The following is an 18,737-nucleotide window of genomic DNA, read 5'->3' on the forward strand; positions in this document are numbered from 1 at the left end:
GAGAACCCATAGATCTGGGTGCCAAATTACCCCAGGCTCCAGACCAGAGTAGCTGCACTGTAGTGCCGTTTGCTGCCCCCAGCATGGTGAGTGCGTTTCACAGGACAGTACATAAGGCTGGATTTCCCGCCCCTGGGGCTGTGCGGGACTGGAGAATTTCATCTTTAACAACAACAAAAATCTGGAACTGGGTATTTCTGAGAGCCTGCAAGTGCCCTTCAGCCCTCTCCTTCTCTAGTCCAGCCACAGCTGTGCGCTCTGAAACTCTGGCAGCTTCCTGGAGTTATCGCTGTCAAACCTGCTGGACTGGGTCTGGTAGACCTAAAAGCAGCAGGTAATCCACAGCCTTTCTCTTCACCACTCAGAGCTGCAATGTGGGCTTTACACTCTTTCCTAGAGCATCCAGTCCTGGCTATCCCTTCCCCACCCCACTCCGTGACAGGGGACCAGGCTGTGCAAACAGTTGCTCTCATCAGCTGGAGCAGAGCTTTTGTGTATAATCACAATTCCTTTCTTCCCTGCAAGGAGGATTAATCTTTGGAATGTTTTGCCTCAGGCTGTCCTGGCAGGGTTCACTGGGCTGGCCCTCAATAAGAGAAGGACAAAGACTTGGATTCCACCAATGCTGCACGATACACACGAGAAGCAGTCCTTCACTCCGGTTTTATCCACAGCCCAGCTTGAGGTCAGGCAGGAACACCCTCCCTCCCCCCAGGCACACTGGCAGCGATCCTGGATTTTCCTCTACCTCCTTCTGAGCCATTGAGCAAAGGCTCATCTGTCAGGACCAAGCCGACAGATCGTGGTTTGCTTCCCAGTGTTTAAAGCAGAAATGCCAGCAGTTTAACTCATGCCCTGAGAGCACATTACCTGCTTGGGAGAAAGACTATGTAAGATCCAGACCTTCTAACGCAGGCTCCCAGTCCTGTGCTTAGCTCATTAGACCTCACCTAGGGAAAACAAAAAAGTTTTGTCCTCCTACCTCAACAGTGCAACGCTTGACACATTGGCAGGGATCCTGCCAGGCCAATAAGCCAGCGCCGGAACACGATGTCCCCCTTCCCAGGTCGTTTGCTTGGCTGCACTCCCACCTGGAAGACAGACAGGTATACTCACAGCGGCCCTTCTGCACAGGAGCTTTAGGTTAACCGAAACCTCTCCTGATATAAAGTAAAGGAATTATTCAGCGCCACGGATACTAAACAAATGACAAAGGAGGAGGATTGCATCAGAAATGTGAAGCTAGGTCAGGAAACAAAAAAATCCTGCAGCAAAGTGAATTCAACGAGTAACTTCCTCCCAGCCCCCCAGTTTCTTTAGGATGAAATTCACCCTGGGCCAGTACCAGACCCATGCATGGCTTAAACCCTGTACATTTTGAGTCCTTCCAACATTTGGGGGGGGGTTAAAAAGGTTACAGAGTTCTTTTTTCAGAGACGGAAGAGAGAGAAAAGTTAGCTGGATTTCCCACTTTCACCCTTTCTAACAAAGGTTTTGGGTAGGAAAATGGACTCGAAGACCCGGAGGTTCATTCCAGACTAAAATTCCTAACAGTGGTACCTTTTACTTCTCATCTGTTTTGATGAGAAATGGAAAAATTGCAGAGCTGATTTCACAAGACACGTAGCTGGGGTGACACTATTTCCATAAGCCTTTGATGTTGTGCGAGAACCTAACACTCAGAGAAATGTTTAGCTTGCGGGTACTGCTGATTCGGTTTTGTTTCTATGTGCAGGCCTCAGAGGCTGGCTATGGGGGTAGAGGGGGAGCGGGGTGTACATGCATGTGTTCATACAGTACCAACTGGAAACAACTCCAGTATATGGAAGCTGCACCCTCCAGATTGCTGACGTATACATACAAACACATACCTGCAACTTAAAACTAAATCCCTTCTGACCACATCACAAACAATTTCCCCTACTCTGAACTACCCACTAGTTCATTTCCCAACAAACCTGGGTCTACCTCTAGCAAGGGAGGAAATATAGTCCAGTGGCTAGAGCACTAGCCTAGATAAGTCACCAGGACCAGATGGTATCACCCAAGAGTTCTGAAAGAACTCAAATACGAAATTGCAGAATTAACTGCGGCATTTACAGTAATCTATTGCTTAAATCAGCCTCTGTAACAGATCTTTAATTTGACCCTCCATAGTCCAAATAAAAAGAGGCCCTTGTGCTTTTTAAATAACGGTTCGCTTGTACCAAGTTACAGCTGGGTTAACTGAGACACAGTAAGTTCAAGTGATTTGTACACAAACCTGTAATGAGTCATAGCAGGCAGCAGGAGAGAGTCAAAGGAATATTTACTAGCTGTGCTACCCATACCACATACTGTGATGGCTTTACTTACACAGGAAGCCAGAGCAGCCTTTTGACAGGTTCAGGGTGACATTTGCAGTAGTAAACACTACGCTGAAGCAAAACAAAAGAAACAAATCCACATGGATTTTTCTCAGTGATAAAGGTTGCACAATTGTGTGATGCCATCCAATCACAGAGGTCAAGGCTTTCCACAAAAACTTGACACCAGACAGAACAGAACATTCCCTTGCAAGTAATAACAAATCCATCCCACTGATAGGCCAAAAACTAGGATGTTTCCAGCGGGGAGACAGCACTGCTCCCCCTTTCAGTGCGACTCCCAGGCGAGGTACAAAACAGGGGGAACCGTGCAAGGGGGACACCGTCCCCACATGCCTGGGAGGGGTGATGGTGGGTCCGCTGCTTCCTTCCTTAGCAAATTCAACACACCTCCAGCACCATCTCATGCGTCAGGTGCATCGCCATGGAGACATCAGGGTTCCAATGCAGTACCAGCCCTTCCAGGGGTTCGGGTGTAACAGCTAAGGGCCCACCCAGCCAGAGACAGGGAGACAGTTTCCCCAAGGGGTTGGGGGCTGCTGAAGGGAAGAGGGAAATCTTTTATTCTGCTGTGCAGAGCTCATGGAGAGGCTCATCTAGTGACTGAGAACCCATAGATCTGGGTGCCAAGTTACTCCAGGCTCCAGATCAGAGTAGCTGCACTGTCGTGCTCTTTTGTAAACTTGCCAGCTAGTTTCAGGCCTCACCCAACCCATTTAAAAAGCCTTGTCACCACAGGAACGACACTCACCACACTGACAGCCTCCCTTGTTCCCCTACACCTCTACCCAAAAAATCCCAAACACCCTCTCCCAAGCAGTGATTTGATCCCAAAAAGGGAGAAGTAGCAGAGACATCATGAAGTCCAACAGGCACTTCACTATTGCTTTTGATTTTATGTTGAAGGGTCTCAGGTATGACAGTGATGGGCGGCAGTCTAAAACAGGCAGACAGATCACATGCTCTGGGGATGTCAGGATAGGCAAACCACGTCCATAAGAACCCAAAAGAGACCTGAGGCAATAGAAGAGAGATCAGCACCTATAGGACTGAGATGCTATAGAACAAACAAAGATATTAGAGTCACATCGGCACTTTTCTCACTTTGAAATATCTATAAATATTCCTTTTTTGCATCCAGTTTAAGAAGGAACCTAGAGGGATTTTAAAAATCACTGCTCCTGACAGGCGTTTCTATATCCTTATGGAATTTCTCCCCTTTCTGTGAGGTCTGGTCTGTAGGGTTGTCTGTGAGCAGTGGGTTGCTAGCCCCGGTTTGTTATTATAGGGTTGCTAGTGGGTGCCAGGCTACCTATTATCGTAGGCTTGGTTGCTCATAGGTGTGTTGGGCTGTTGCTAAAGATTTATTTTTTTATTAGGTAAGAAGAGAGAAATACAATCCCAATTTGCTGATTTTTGGGAGGTGGAGACGGAGAGAGGAAAAAAAAGTGATAAAAAATTACCAAGCAAGAATTGCAAAAAGATGCAAGGAACAGGGAGTGCCCCTTGTTTGGCTGGCCAGGCCCACAGCAGCCTTTTCTCAGAATCCCACAGCAGTTTCCGCCGGGCCTCTACTATATTTGGAAGATGTCAGGAAACAGATGAGGAAAGAGATGTTGCCTCACTCCGCTGCCCCCTCCCCTTCCGTCCTGGAGCAAATGGGGAAATGTAACCCGACACACGTTCACAGTGCGTAACACAAGCAGAAGCGGGAAACACCTGAGTCATGCTGGAGACTTTTGGCAGCTTCTGTGTAAATAATCAAAGCCACCACACAGATGGCTCCCCCGGAGACAGCGAACACTAAAACCCCACCTCTGTACAGTTAGATTTGAGGGCTTACAATGACACACACTTACATGCCTGATTTCTAGAAACACAGAGCACCCCTAGCCCCTACAGAAGTCAGGGGGAGCTCAGCACCTCCAGGACAATAAAAGCCAAGCTCTAAATAATTCTCAGCATAGTCAGAGCACAGGTCTCCGTTGGGTTACCTCAAGAGCTGGGTGGGCTTGAAGTCCTTGTATATGCATCTCTCGTCAGGGCCAGATTATAGTTTTATATGTATCTAGAAGCTAGAGTATATGACACTATAGGTCCAGAACCAGGGACTGTCAGTTAAAAAATTATGTTTGTAACTATTGTGCAATAAGAGAAAAGCTTGAAGTGTGAGCCATGTGTGAACAATATCTGCCTGAGTCTGCAGACAGCCTAAGACAATAGCTCCAAGAGGTGCAAACTTCTCCAGTCATCTTAAGATTGCTGCTTCCATAAGAAGTGGTAGGGCCATGGCATGGGGGAGGGGCCAGGAAGCTCCATGGGCATGTGTGTCCAGGTCCCCGGATTGCCTTAATTCAGCCTGATGCCCCATGACATTTTGGGGAAACACCTGCCATTTCGTACTAGCTGGTCCATTCTAAAGGCAAGAAAATTGCTCTTCAGAAATTGGAGCTCCGCAGGTAAATCAATCCATGGCAGAGATGGTGCAGCAGTAGCCAGACAGCTGGGAGTGAACTCTGCCAGAGGCAGGGAAGTATCCTATCCCTCCCTTCTGCTTGGTGGCCAGATTTGAACAAGGGCTTTCCAGGAGCAGGTCCCTCCCCGCTCCCAGCTGGTCACATGTGATGGCTACCAAGATGCTAACAGCCTCGCAAGCAGCCTTATCGGTTACCTCGTTGCCTTTGCCATGCCCCGGAGAATGGGCCCACGTTCCCTGCAAGCTCGCACTTCTGAGCCCAAGGGCCATTGTCTCCTGGAGGAGAGAGAAACATCTTGGTGAGTAACAGCCAGAGACAGACAAGTTGGACTGAAACACAGCGAACGAGTCAGACCATGAAGGCCATGGGAGAGAAGCCAGCTTCCATCCCTAGAGCAAAAACTCAGATCAGTTCCATCAAAATGAAGTGTTACTCTGATTTCCACCTGGGAAACTGAGTGAGAGTGGCCCAATCTCACACAGCTTCCACGGAGCAGATTGTCTGGTGGCTTCTCTCAATCGAGGGTGCTCCAGACAGAGCCCCCTGATGTTTAAGGGTAAGTGGGGAGCTGCTGCGGATGATATTTGCTCCCCATGGGGAAGCTCATACACCCTTTAAAGAGGCAACCAATCCCCTGCTTTCCTCCTCTCCAGCACCTGATGGCTTTTCACCTCGGCAGGCGCTTGAGTGAGGACTGACTGAATGGCTGACAATGGAGGTTATTTCCAAATAACAGGACCATGTTTTCTCAAGGGGGCTGAACTTCCACTCAGGAGACTGAGTCTAAGGGTGGGGGAGAGGGGGGAGGACAATAGCAATTTGGCGTTAATGAGCCGCAGAGCTGTTCCTGTCATCGGAATGGCAGTGAAGCAAGACATCCTCATTAGGGAGGCATCTCAGCAAGAGCGGATTTGGGTTTTTTAATTAACGGGGATTTGAGGTTTAATTTGTAGACACGGATGTCCAGGTTCATCCGCCCGCCTGAAGTGGGGCAGCTTGGGGAGGGTGGGGGGTGGGGAGGCGGTTGGAAAACAAGTTGCCTGACAGAAGGGATCGTTGCTGAGTCTGACAGAGCAGCACGGCCCTGTGAGGCCCAAACCCTGCCTATAAAGCCGGTGGGGGAGTTCAGCCTCCCTAGCAACACCCCAAGGTGGGTGAATCTGACCTATCCAGGCAAATTTACTGCCCCCCATCTGCACGGTATCTGAGTGCCAGCGGACCAGCACTTCAGGCAGGGCCTGACCAACAGGAGAATCCAGAGGACACGCTCTGGGGATCCCAGCCTCCATTCCCTGCACCCCTCCAATTTCAAGGGGAAGAGCAGTCCCCCAAGTTTCAGGATGGGCCTGAAAGCCAGTTTCTCAGAGTAACCGTGTCGCTCTCAGTGGTGTCTGCTGGGTCTCACCTGAGGCCAGGCACCAATCAGCATTTTCAACAATCCAGCTTTGAGTATCGCTCTGGGCACGCAACTGACCAAACCTCCTCAGTCCATATTGTGCCCGCAGCTCCTCTTGCCTATTGCTCCCCATCTCCCTGGAACTCCACTTGGCCAGGAGAGGTTTATTCCCCACCCCTGTTGTTCCTCCCCGATATTTTGGATTACATGGGGCTTTCCCATGCTGGTTCTCCTTGCTCTACAGAAGGGCCGGGGAAGGGGACTCAACAAAGATGGCAGGGGAACGTGAGACAGGCAGGCTAACAGGAATGGAAGAAACAAGACCAGCAGAGATCCTGCTCTCAGTTACACTGGTGCCGCAGCTCCCAGTTCACACCAGAATAACTGAGAGCAGAGCTTGGCCTGTGGCTTTAATACTGTTTAACGCAGATGAATACAAAGGAACAGAGTTCATGGAGGATGAAATCCACTCCCCTGTGCAGAGGCCGTGAACAAGTCCCCACCCCCCAAATTAAGCCCCACTTCAGCCCCTAACACAATGCGAGGGCTGTCCCTAAGACAGCTTCCCATTTGCACGTGGATGCCCTTCACCCCTTTCTCCTTCAGCCCTCGCCTTGCCTGCGGATCCCAGCAGTACGTAAATGTCAGTTATCGAGATGATCTGCTGTTACTGCAGCTGGTTTTATTGCTTCACCTGTGAACCAAAGGAATGTGTTTTCCTTCCCGCAGCCGTCAACTTTGTCCTTTATCCGTCCCACCAGGGCATCCATCTCCCTCAGGCTGGCTCGGTATGGCCCAGGGAATGAGGAGCTGGAGGGAGGCTGAGCGAGGACCAAGGGCACGTGCATATGGGCCAGCGCTAGGTATAGGAAGAAGGGGCGTCCGCTTTCACTAGACGGGAAACACAGGAAGTGTGTTTAGCACGCTGGTTATGAGAAAGGTGTGGGGAGAGTGCAGAGCCTGGGCACGCAGGGCAGGGCAGGGGGAAAGGTTTTCCACAATCTCTAATGCAGAAGGAACTTTTACAGAAGGCCACCCGTGGGTAAGACACTGCACTGGGACCCAGGAGACCTGGGGCCTACTCTGGCTCTGTCAAAGATACACCGGGGACCCTTGCGCAAGTCACTTCACCACTTGGTACCTCCATTCCCCCTCCCACCATCCACCTGCCTTATCTATTAACATTGTGAGCTCCCTCTCACTCCGGGTTTGTACAGCGCCAAGGGGCCCTGAACTCAGCTGGAGCCTTGTGGCTTCACCTCATAGGCCTCTGTTCTCGCAGCTGAGGAAGGTTAGACAGAACCTGCTGTGGCCAATCAAAGACGACACTCTTACCCCTTTCTACCACGCACAGCCCCTCATCCTGGGGCTCGGCACCTTGCTCGCAGGACTCTCAGCACCTGCAGCTTGGGAGGAGAGAGCTCCGGGCTGGGAATCCAGCCTGCGCCAGGGCACGGCGGTGCTGGGCTCCCTGCAAGGGAGGAGAAGTTCTTGGAGCACAGGACAGGGAGCTGGGGGCTAACAGGAGGAGTCACATGAGGCAAGCAAACAGGCTCTGTCCCTCCATGATTTTTGGTTACAGCCTCCTGAGAGAGCAAACCCAACACCACTCAGAAGCAAAGGAAAGGTCCAGATGAACCCAGCCCTGCATCCCTGTTCCAGGCAGAAGCCCCTCCTCTGCAGGAATGAGCAAACAAGATAGGGGATTTGATACAGGGGGTCTCTGTGCCTCAGGTTTAGTACACATGCTACCCTAGGCAGCGTCTCTTTCTGATCTCTCCCTCTTCCTCTCCAGCCCTTTGGTCCAAAGGCCGTTCAAGGCAAATTACAGTAAGTCCAAAGTCACCCAGTCAGGTACTTCACACTCCAGGCCCGCAAATCTCCCCCGCTCTCCTAGGGTCAATAATCAGAGCAAGTGCAAGCTACGATCAGCGCAGTAATAAACATGGCAGGCAGTGAAGCCCAGGAAGGGGACCTGTTTCTAAGGGCTGGCGAGCACCCAGCCCTGTATGGGTGCATGGAGTGGAAGCAGACTCTCTCTCATGCCGTGGGGCAGGGCCCAAGCAAAGCCCCAAACTTCGACACACAGACTGAGGCAGCCTAGCGCAGACAGCAGCGTTGGATTCCCAAACAGGGCCCGGGCAGAGGGTTGACCTCACCCACCTTTCTGCACTGGCCATTCCTGCCGCTGGGACGGTGTAGCAGGGGGCTGCACACCTGGATTCACTGTGCATGCCTCCGAAGCCGGGTTCTGGCCCTGGCTGGATCAGCCCCGCCTGCCCTCCCACCCTCAACAGGAGCAGACAGGGAGGGGGAGGGATGGAGAGTGTCATTGGCTTTTCTGCAGATAAAATCTATGTGAGAGGCGAAGCACAAGGAAGAGGCCAGCAAACCTGCCTCCCAGGTGGGTTCAAGCAGCCTCGGCACCTGCCCTGGAGTCGAGCAGCTGCACGAAGTCCCAAAGCCTCATTCTTTCCTGTCACTGGGCGAGAGTCAGTTTTTCCCTGGCGCTGTTCATGCATCCCAGAATTTTATTTGCTTTTCCCCCAGTTGCTAAGCGCCCGCTGCATCCACCACCGCTCCTGGCCCCGCCTGAGGAACCCGGGAGCGCGGGGGCTGTTTCCTTGCCCCGATTTCACTTCCTAAGCTCATTTCTTGGCAGTCAGATGCACTCACAGCTTGGCTGCCTTCCAGGCCTAGTCTCTCCTTCCTGGCTGCCTGCAGTCCCCCAGCGATCCGCAGAACAGGTTCAGCAGCCGCAATGCAAGCTTCCTCCACCCTCCCCCTGTCAACATGCCACAAACCTGACCCAAAGGGGCCACACTTAGGGCCTTGCCAGCGCAGACAATCTGAGGGAAGTCTCTGGCTGCAGATCCAGGAGCTCTCTCTCCATTAGCTAGCGCAGGAGTGCTAGCCTAGGCTAGGCACTGCTGTTTCTACCACCACGTCCTCTTACTCTGCTCTGGGGGCTGACTCTGCAAACTAGCGCCCCCACTTGGTGGAACTGTACCATGCTAGGGTGATGGTGGGAGTTTTCCCTCAAATGGTCAGTCCTGCCATTCTGTTCTGTAATCTCGACTTCAGCAAGAATTCCCACGGCTCTGCCCCCCAACCCCACCAGACCCCATGACTGCAGAGTTAAGGGTAAGGGGAATTACAGAGTTTTGGAGGGAGGCTCAACTCTCCTTCCTTTCAAGAGATTCTGGGGCCATCTGAGGAGGAGGATGATAATGAGGTTAGGCCAAGAGCTTAAGACTTGGGAGCCCCAGGTTCAACTTCCTGCACCACCCCAGACACCCTGTATGACCATAAGCAAGTCATTGGCTTCTCTGTGCCTCAGTTTCCCATGTGTACGACTGGGACTGCCAAGTGCTTTGCAATCTACTGTGTTTCCCTTTGTTTTCATTCCCCTGCAGAAAACCAAGGTAAGATCCGGACCCCGCTGTATCAGGAAGTAATTTTACAGGATTAAAACACAGAGGGAAACAACAACGTCAGCAGGACAGTGGTGTCTCAGAGCTGCAAACCGCATGCATTCAACTTTTCACAAGGCATGTTTAGAGGAGAATCTTGTTATCAAACAAACCGGAGGGCTGCTGATCGTCCCCCCTTGACGTTTGTTTTTCAATCACCAGTGGACACATCCTGTTTTCTTGTTTACAGGTTATATTTATCTCCTCAAAAGAGGCCCGCTCTTCCTCAGGGGCCTGTGAAGGGAAGGGCGGGATGACAAGTGATCGGGAGGAACTGGGTCATCCCAGTGACGCGTGTGTGCGCGCGCGCGCACACGTCAAACAAAGGGCTGGAAGTCACCGAAGGACACTGCAGTATGCCTCGCTAATTCCCAGCCCTGCAAGTCTGTGCCTCTGTTGCCGAACCAGAGCCTGATCAAATTTTAAAAGATTTAAGATGCTACCATGACTCCAGCAGAGCATGTTTCCACCCTGCGGCCTATGTTTCCTTCCTTTGCCTAGAGCAGGGGTTCTCAAACTGAGGGTCGGGACCCCTCAGGGGGTCACAAGGTTATTACATGGGGGGGTCGCGAGCTGTCAGCCTCCACCCCAAACCCCGCTTTGCATCCAGCGTTTATAATGGTGTTAAATATATTAAAAAGTGTTTTTAATTTATAAGGGGGGGGGTCGCACTCAGAGGCTTGCTATGTGAAAGGGGTCACCAGTCCAAAAGTTTGAGAACCACTGGCCTAGAGGACGTCTCCCACACCGAGTGAAAACATTAGTCAATCCTAAAGCTCACTGAATAGCCTTTTTATTCCACAGCGTAGCTGGAGCCAGCCAAAGTGCCACGCCCTATTGCACTTTGTTGTTGGGCTATTACATTCCTGTACAAAATGTAGCTGTAATTAAAATATGCATGTACGTGTCTAGCCATTACTGCTGTGTGGGAAAAAAATCACTTTCTTTCTGTGGGGTGATGGGACACTGTTTTCCTGAGTCTGCAGGGAGCCTGAAACAATAGCTCAGGGGGAAGATGGGAACCATCCCTTTTATTTCAACAGGGCATCAACCTCTGAAACTTTAAGTAAGGACAATTTCCAGTATCAGTGTTATTAACTGCTTCAGTGCCAATTGTTTTCACAGACCCAGCCAGCTACTCTGAGCGGGGTCTAAATTGAATTTGAGGCGAATACCGCCATTTTCACACACCCACACCTGGACACTCTACTCAACAGGACCTCGTTTTCTGAATGGCTTGAGACAGGCTCTAGAAAAGCAATCTCTGCAAACCCAGGTACCACACTGCAGCAAAATTTCACGCAAAACTATTGACCCTTTTAGCACTAAAGCATGTTCACAGTTCCCTTGACTTCATATCTAGGGAATACTGGTGGAAGTAAATCAAGATCTTAGGAGCAGATCATTTTGTTCTGTGTTTGTACAGCGCCTCGCACAATGGGACCCAGGACTGGGGCTTCTAGGTGTTACCACAACACACACAATAATGTTAATAATTTAGCCCACTGATTTCAACTGGAGTTTTGCATGAGGGAGCATGTTTGGATCTGGCCTAACCAGCAGAAGTACAATGTTTCTAATAGGAGTTGGGGAAGGAATCCAGAAATAACCGGATTCATCCCCCGTCCACTCAGCTGTGAATCCCGGCTGCCTTTTGCATCCGCACTCCATGAGGATTCTGCAAAAAATACATATTTAATTCATAACTCATGGGTGGGACTTTTAGAATAAAATCCTTTGATTTTGTACCTCTCAGTCCCTCGGTTCTGTGTCCCTGGATGGATTTGAATCTCACTGTCATGAGCTGCTCAGCCTTGACACATCTAGCTAAACAAAGTATAGCCGACACACCTAATGTTCTGCCATTGTCTAGCAATGTGAGAGAGTCAGGCAAAGAAGAACCATAGCAAACTAAACTATTTAAAAGTTAAGCGGCAGCAGCCAAACTGGACTTTGCCTCTGAACAGCAACCTGTTTAATCCAGTCCTCAGCAGATAATGAAACATTTCCCCCAAATATCTAGACATTGGTTAAAAAGCTTTTCCGTTAACCCTGCATGTGTATGACCAGGCACAGTGCAGCTGCTTCTAAAACAGTCACATGGGATCAGGGCAGCAATTCAGGGACAAGCCTTCCAAAGGGCACCCATGTTTTTGCACAGGTAGGCAGGTGCCCTGATGCATGTGAACCAGCTGGGGGTTAACTACGTGCACAAGCAAGCCTCAGTTTGGGGTATTTGTGCTCCTAAAATGGGTGCCGATACAAGGCAAGACCAGTACTGTAGCAGATTCTAGTTACTCTCATGCCATGACTGCAATGAGGGCTGGATACCAAGGTGACAGATAAAAAACAGATTAGCACAGAGGTAACTGGGGGCAGAAACTGCCCTGGAAAATACATGTTTAAGGTATGTCAATACTACCACTCCCTGGTTTAGATAACACAGTCTGAGGCTGGTCAGAGTTCAGGCTCAGACTTTGTCACTGATGAGTGAGGCAGACGTAGCACTGAACTGACAGGCTCGTCTTTGGGCCCGACAACAGGATGCCAGGGCCCTGCCAGTTTGTTCTAGGGCCGGGGAATGGTTCTAGGATCCCCTTTTGCATCCCCAGAGCAACTGGCAGCTTGTGGAGAAGGATCAACTGCAACCAGCAGTTCCAAGGCTTCTGGAACACAGTTTTGCTTTCTCCGACTGCCCTGGCAGGATCCAGAGGAACCCCGGCCTCCAGCTCTGACTCAGGGGTGTTTGATCCTGCCCCAGCAGCTGATCTGGTCTGAAGAGAATCAGATTCAGGGCCAGCCAATCCTACCAGCACCAGAACGCTCCGGGTCTCACTGCACAGAAAGAGGCTAGCTACACATGACATAAATCCCCTTTCCAATCTCTGGCACCAGTATCCCTGTAGAAGGCCACGCCCTGCTCTGACTGAAGTCAATGGCCTGACTCCCTTTGGTTCAGTGGGAGAAGGATGAGATCTGGCACACACAGCTGAACTTTGCACGCTAGTGCTCTTTTGAATTAGGCTCTGCAGCCGTGTCTGTTTGATGACTACTTAGCACCTGCCCAGCCTCACACCATGCAGAAAGCTTGTCTGTAAAAGTGACAGTGACAAACTGATGGACAATAGGAACCGGCTCCCAGTTGAAGGGAGATTCTCAGGGGGCTGCTTTACATCTTTAAAGCACCTTTACAGTAGCCAAGCAGGGCAGAGGGGCCTTATTGCAACAGAGAATCAGGCCCTGAGTGTATGTTCTGAGATCGGTAAAGGGTGTGGGCCTGCTTAGCCTTTCAGTGAGGGGTCTTGAGCCAAGCTCACTTACATTGGCAGCAGCATGGGACCCCTGCAGTTCAGCTGTCACCAGCCCCGCACAGATGCCGGAGTGGGGAGAGAGCTCAAACACTATGTGAATCTAGCCCTGCTGTGGTTTTAGGCTCTATCCACACTGTGGGGAGGAGCTGGGTCCTGCCCTTGGTCCACACAGCCCACATGCTATACACTGCCTCCTTTCAAAAGATGCTCCATCAGCCCCACTTTCCCCACCACCTCAACACTCAGAGTCCTACCAGATACAAACAACTGCCCTTATCGCAGATATGGGGTGGCTATTTAGTACTGGGAGCTGTCACTCCTCCCAAGAGGAATTCTCCTGCAACTCAGACAGAGCTCTGCAGAAGCCCCCCCAGCTTGGGCTGGATCAGACTCTGAGAATCACACCAGGCTTTTGCATCTCAAATTAAAAACTTCCCTTTCCACAGAGCCTGCTCTACAAACAATGTACCCCCCCAGTACAAACACACAGCAATAGACTGTGCCCCTCTCTCACCCAGCCTGATAAACATTTCCCCTGGCCTCTCTCCCCCACCCATCTCCTTCTGGAGTGCCCCTTTAATTAGGGGGAATAGGAGCCACCTGTTCGGCATCAGTGGCTCCCAATGCAGGAGATGCCTGCTCTTCTCCCACAGAGTCTGGTTAACTCCTGCTGGTGGCTTCCTTCTCCCTGCAGCCGTCTCCTGCCTGCAGTCTCCCCTGTTGCAGCTCTCACCCTTTGCTATGTCTCAGAATGGGGTTCCGTTAACTAGGACAAAAGTGCAGCTCTCTTCCTCTGGAGGGCACCTTAGTCCAGGGCCATCTTCACCAGTGAACTCCTCTCCAGGGCCTCAAAGTAGCTGTAAATCCAACTCTCCTGGCTGGTTAAATGAGGCTTTTTTGCATCACTCGAGTGGCCCAAAGCAGCCAGAGCATATAGGTGACCCTGGCCCAGGGTCTCCACTGGACTGTGGGACCTGCCTGGGAGGTGGTGAGGTCAGAGGGGTGGGGTGAAAAAAAGGAGACCTAGGCTAACTGTTGCTGGGCCATGTCCTAGTGAGGAGGTCTAACGGACTGTGGACTGGGCTCTTGAAGAGTGCTTTGAAAAGTGACTCCACAGAAACTTTCTACTCCACAGATCCACTCCCTGTACATTTTCAGAGGGAGGTCCACTCGCTCTGATGACACACTTAGGTTCAGTTTCACATAGGTACGTCGGTCGCTAATTCCCATATTTCAATAAGAGTTAGGATCGTAAATACCTCTGGGGAGCTGGGCCTAAGACTCCAGTCCTGCAAACTCTCACTGCTACACTCCTGTTAACTCCGGTACCATCAACTATTCTGGCAGCAGCAACAGAAATGCAAACTCATTTCCCACTACTACGCCGAATTCTGCTCTCAGAAATACCAGAGGGTGGAAAGGGTCAAGCTGGGTCAGAGCGACAAAGTCTGTGACCACTAAACAGACTCCCCTCCAGAACCTGGAATTGAACCCAAGATTCCTGAGTCTCCACTATTCCTCTGCTGGCAGCAAACAGCTGTGAAACCAGGTGGCAAAGCGTGTGCTCTATCCCCCGTTAATGCTAGCCACATAGAGGAGGACAACCTACAGCTGCTGTCGGTTAGTCCGTTAGCTCAAGTGGCAAAGGTCTGTGCCGTGCATCTGAAGGTTCTAACCCTGCTGATTACCCATCTAGGGAGCCATATGATTTCCCATGATGCCATTTGCTTTTTCAAAAACCTAGGAAATTATACACAGAGGATTCTGCGTGACTGCGCGCCCACAGAAAACGCACACACCCACCCACCGCCGGAGAATTCCTGTGCTTCCCTATGGCAGAGAAGCAAAGGGATGCCGCATGGCGGGCTGACCAGGGGTGCAGTTTTGGGGGGGGATTGCGCTGCCAAACAGAGGTGAGGCATGGGGGGGCGCATGGGGTTACATGCCACTCCCCCACCCACCCATTTCTGCAAGCGCAGAGCTGCCCAGCTAAAGGAGGCTGGCTCCAGGCTCTGCTGACTCGGCAGCTGAACAGCGCCTCCTGGTCCTAGTGCCAGTTGTGTTCCCCTTCTGTGTGCTGGGAGCCTTCCTGTTTCCTGTGCAACAGAGAGTGCCAGCAACAGTGGGGCTGGGTAAGGGCGGGGGCAAAGGAAATGAGGGAAGGGGGTGACGGGGTGGTGGGAAGGGGCAGTGGGGAAGGAAAGGGGGGTGGAATAGGGCAGGGGGGAGGGGAACGTGGGAGCGAAGGGAGGGGGATAGGGGACTCACGGGGGAAAGCGAGAATCCGGCATGTGGCGTCCTCTCAGCAGCAGCTGGGGCTCCCCTGTGAAGCAGGCCCATCAAACCCGCAAGGTAGGCGTAACAACAACTCTATTAAAAGACTATTACAGTTGCAAAGTCAAAGACTCTACAGGTAGGAGCTGCCAGAATTTAGACTGCCTGGGCAACCCTAACTCAAGCCCCTGGTGCATACGCATATCGATACAGTCTTTAATGACGTGGTCACACACTATTTTTCCCACCGGGCCCCTGCCTCGGTCCGCGCACAGGATGGGCGGAGCTCCCAGAGTGAGCAGGTATCCAATATTTTTATTTTATCCTCATCGCTCCATATGGCTCATTTACTGAACGCTGCTCTGAAGACAGCATTAATAATTTCCTCATGGGCTTTTCCTGGGTGCTCAGCACTAGAGTATGTGAGTGCTTCACATGCATTACACAATCTATTTTCACAGGCTCTCAAGTCTGCCACCCATACAATGAGGCACACACGGTTAGTGACCACCTATGAAAAGTCTGGTGCAAGCGGCTTGCCCAGCATCACACAGGAACTCTGTAGCAGAGGCAGGGATAGAATCCAATTCTCCAGGGCAACATTCAACTGCGTTAATCATGGGACTATTTTTTCTCTTCGTACAATATGTCTCATTCGCTACACACCTTCCAGCTTCTGCTACAAATGAGGCAGGGGTCCTACACACAACAGTGTGCTTCACTACACAGCCCTGATTCAGCCCCAGAGCACTGTCCATCCTGGGCACTGAATGAGGCAGGGTTCCCTAGTATGTGATCATGTTATCAAAGACTGTATCGTAATGGACATGCACAAGGGGATCAAATTAAGGTTGCACAGACAATCCTATTTCGGGCATAGCCTAACTTATGAGTGCTTGACTTGGCAACCATAACCTTCTATTAATGTTGGTTTTTGCATGCAATTTCTGAGGATTTTAAAAACGTGAACTACAAAAACTGCAGTGCCGTCACGTGAAATCCTACTTACCGCTCCACAGGCCATCAGCAGGGTGAGGATGTTTAGATCTACCCCGCAGACCTCGGCCACTTGAGCTAATAGAGTAACTGGTAGCAGTAGCAGGATGCCACCAATATTTGGACATTGCCCCGAGCTCTGCAGAGACAGAGCTGCAAAGTGGTGTCTCGGGGGGCAGCCTTACCTTGCGCGCTGGATGAACTGAGTTGCTTTTTCTGCATACTCTGCAGCCAAGCCAGTGAGGTTCACAGGCTGTTGGATGATGGTAATGTTTTCGAAGAGAGGAAGAGCCACCTTTGTGTAACAATCTCTCCCATGGCTGCTGGAGAGAAACCAAGAGACTCCATTAGTAACAAGGGAGGCTTTCTGAATGAAGGAAGCAGGTCTGCTTGTGCCCTGACGTCAGTGGGGTCCATTCACAATGTGGCCCAGTCTCAGTTATTGCCATTGCATTCGTTGTGCCAGAAATCAAGCCTCAACTTTCTCGGGTTTGGCTGCACTTGTGAGACAGACAGCTCTGGAGGGGATCTGAACTCAGTCCCTCACCAGCCCCTCCCATTGCGGGAGAGCGAACACATTTTTGTTACCACGGGACCACCAGGAGGCTCCAGCCTAGCTCAGAGCCCCTTGCTGGATGGACACTCAGTAAGGGATAGTACCTGGAGAGATTATAGTCTCAACAGACAGGAACTGAGGCATAGACAGACTGAGAGACTTACCCAAGATCACGGGGGGGGCGGGGGGGGGGTCTGTGCAGAGCCAGGAACTGAGCCCAGATCTCCTGTGTCCCAGACAAGTGTCTTAACCACTTCCCTCCCATGGACCCCATTTGGTCTCTGACTTCAGCAGGAGCTGGCCAGGGCCCCTCGTCTTGCTCTCTGGTCACCTCCTCTGGCTGGTGCATGAAGGAGCATTGACAGGTTCCTCAGGGTTTCCTTGGCCTAAGGGAGCAGTGCTGTGATGCCAGGGGAGGAGAGTGAAGGCGCCCCCAAACCAGCTTGGCCCCCCAAACCTGCTGTGTTTTATACACACTGCAGGGTGAGAGGGGATGGTCCCTCTGGGGCAGAGCAAGGGGAGAGGAGACCGCAGCGAACATTCATTCAAACCCTTCATCTTTACAACCCCTGCCAATTTCTCTGTTCCTGGGATCGATTAGAAAATGTTTTCCATTCAGCTCTGACATTTAGCATGAGGGAGATGCCTTTGATCACACCCGCTCCCATCAAAGCCCAGACTCCATTCCACCCCACCGGAGAAGCTGTACCTTGTGTCCGCAGAGTGTCGAGGGCATGCTGGACAGGGAGGGAGGTTGTAACCTGGGGTGTCAGTGCAACCCATGTCGTGACTGTAGGGGATCCCGAAGTAATAGTCGAAACCTGGGATCCAAACAAGCGCGTTAGTGTGTCCGCAGCTGCCCGCTGTGGCCATTTGCCTTTTATGCACTGTTTACACAGTTGTTGCTGCTGAGTTTACAAACACAAGGATGGGAACAGGGTCAGTTCTAGGCAAAACAGCTGCTTAGACCAGTGTGTGGGTCGTGACCCAGTACCGGGTCACGGAAGGTAAGGCACTGGGTCGCGGCAGCTCTGGTCAGCACCGGCCCGTTAAAAGTCTCATGCGCGGTGCTGCCTGGCTAGTCCCTACCTGTTCCGACACCGTGCTGTGCCCCGGAAGCGGCCAGCAGCAGGTCCAGCTCCTAGGCGGGGGGGCCATCTGGTTCCACGCGCTGCCCCCACCCCAAGCACCAGCTCCGCACTCCCACTGACCAGGGGGCGGTGAAGGTGGGCAAGAGCCATGCAGAGCTGCTTGCGCGCCTCCGCCTAGGAGCTGGACCGGCTGCTCGCCGCTCCCAGGGTGCAGCGTGGTCCGTGGTGCTAGGACAGGTGGGAAGCTGCCTTAGCAACCCCGCTGTGCCGCTGATCAGGAGCCACTGGAGGTAAGGCCATGCCCGAACCCCATGCCCCAATCTCCTGCCCCAGCCCTGAGCCCCCGCTTAAACCCAGAGCCCCCTCCTGCACCCCAAAACCCTCCTCCCCGGCCCTACCCCAGAGCCTGCACCCAGAGCCCGCACCCAGAGCCCTGACCCCCTCCCACACTCCAAACCCCTGCCCCAGTCCTGAGTCCCCCCCAAACCTGGAGTCCCTTCCTGCACCCCAAACCTCTCATCCCCAGCCCCACTCCAGAGCCTGTACCCCCATCCCAGAGACATGACCCCCTCCTGAACCCCAACCCCCTGCCCCAGCCCTGAGACCCCCCCAAACCCAGAGCCCACTCCTGCACCCCAAAACCCTCATCTCCAGCCCCACCCCACAGCCTGCATCTCCAGCCCAGAGCCATGACCCCCTCCTGCACCCCAAACCCCTCATCCCCAGCCCCAGCCCAGAGCCTGCACCCCCAGCCCAGAGCCATGACCCCCTCCTCCACCCCAAGCCCCTGCCCCAGC

The 18,737-nt window shown here is 52.1% G+C and overlaps 1 protein-coding gene across 11 annotated transcripts in view; it reads right to left on the minus strand.

Annotated features, from left to right (window-relative positions):
• The window catches only part of ARSG (arylsulfatase G), an 82,054-nt gene that overhangs the window by 20,912 nt on the left and 42,405 nt on the right, over positions 1 to 18,737 (minus strand). For 7 of the 11 annotated variants that reach the window (XM_037914607.2, XM_043527680.1, XM_037914604.2 and 4 more), the window contains 5 exons: positions 17,559 to 17,670; positions 16,479 to 16,616; positions 6,934 to 7,130; positions 5,038 to 5,118; positions 983 to 1,091 (listed from right to left, as the gene is read on the minus strand). In XM_037914607.2, the coding sequence (XP_037770535.1) occupies positions 983 to 1,091; positions 5,038 to 5,118; positions 6,934 to 7,130; positions 16,479 to 16,616; positions 17,559 to 17,670 (637 nt within the window). The remainder of the gene's footprint in view (positions 1 to 982; positions 1,092 to 5,037; positions 5,119 to 6,933; positions 7,131 to 16,478; positions 16,617 to 17,558; positions 17,671 to 18,737) is intronic. The other 4 variants (XM_043527682.1, XM_037914610.2, XM_043527683.1 and 1 more) reach the window with 3 other exon arrangements.

This window comes from Chelonia mydas, chromosome 14 (genome assembly GCF_015237465.2).
Source record: "Chelonia mydas isolate rCheMyd1 chromosome 14, rCheMyd1.pri.v2, whole genome shotgun sequence".
Classification (NCBI taxonomy): domain Eukaryota; kingdom Metazoa; phylum Chordata; order Testudines; family Cheloniidae; genus Chelonia; species Chelonia mydas.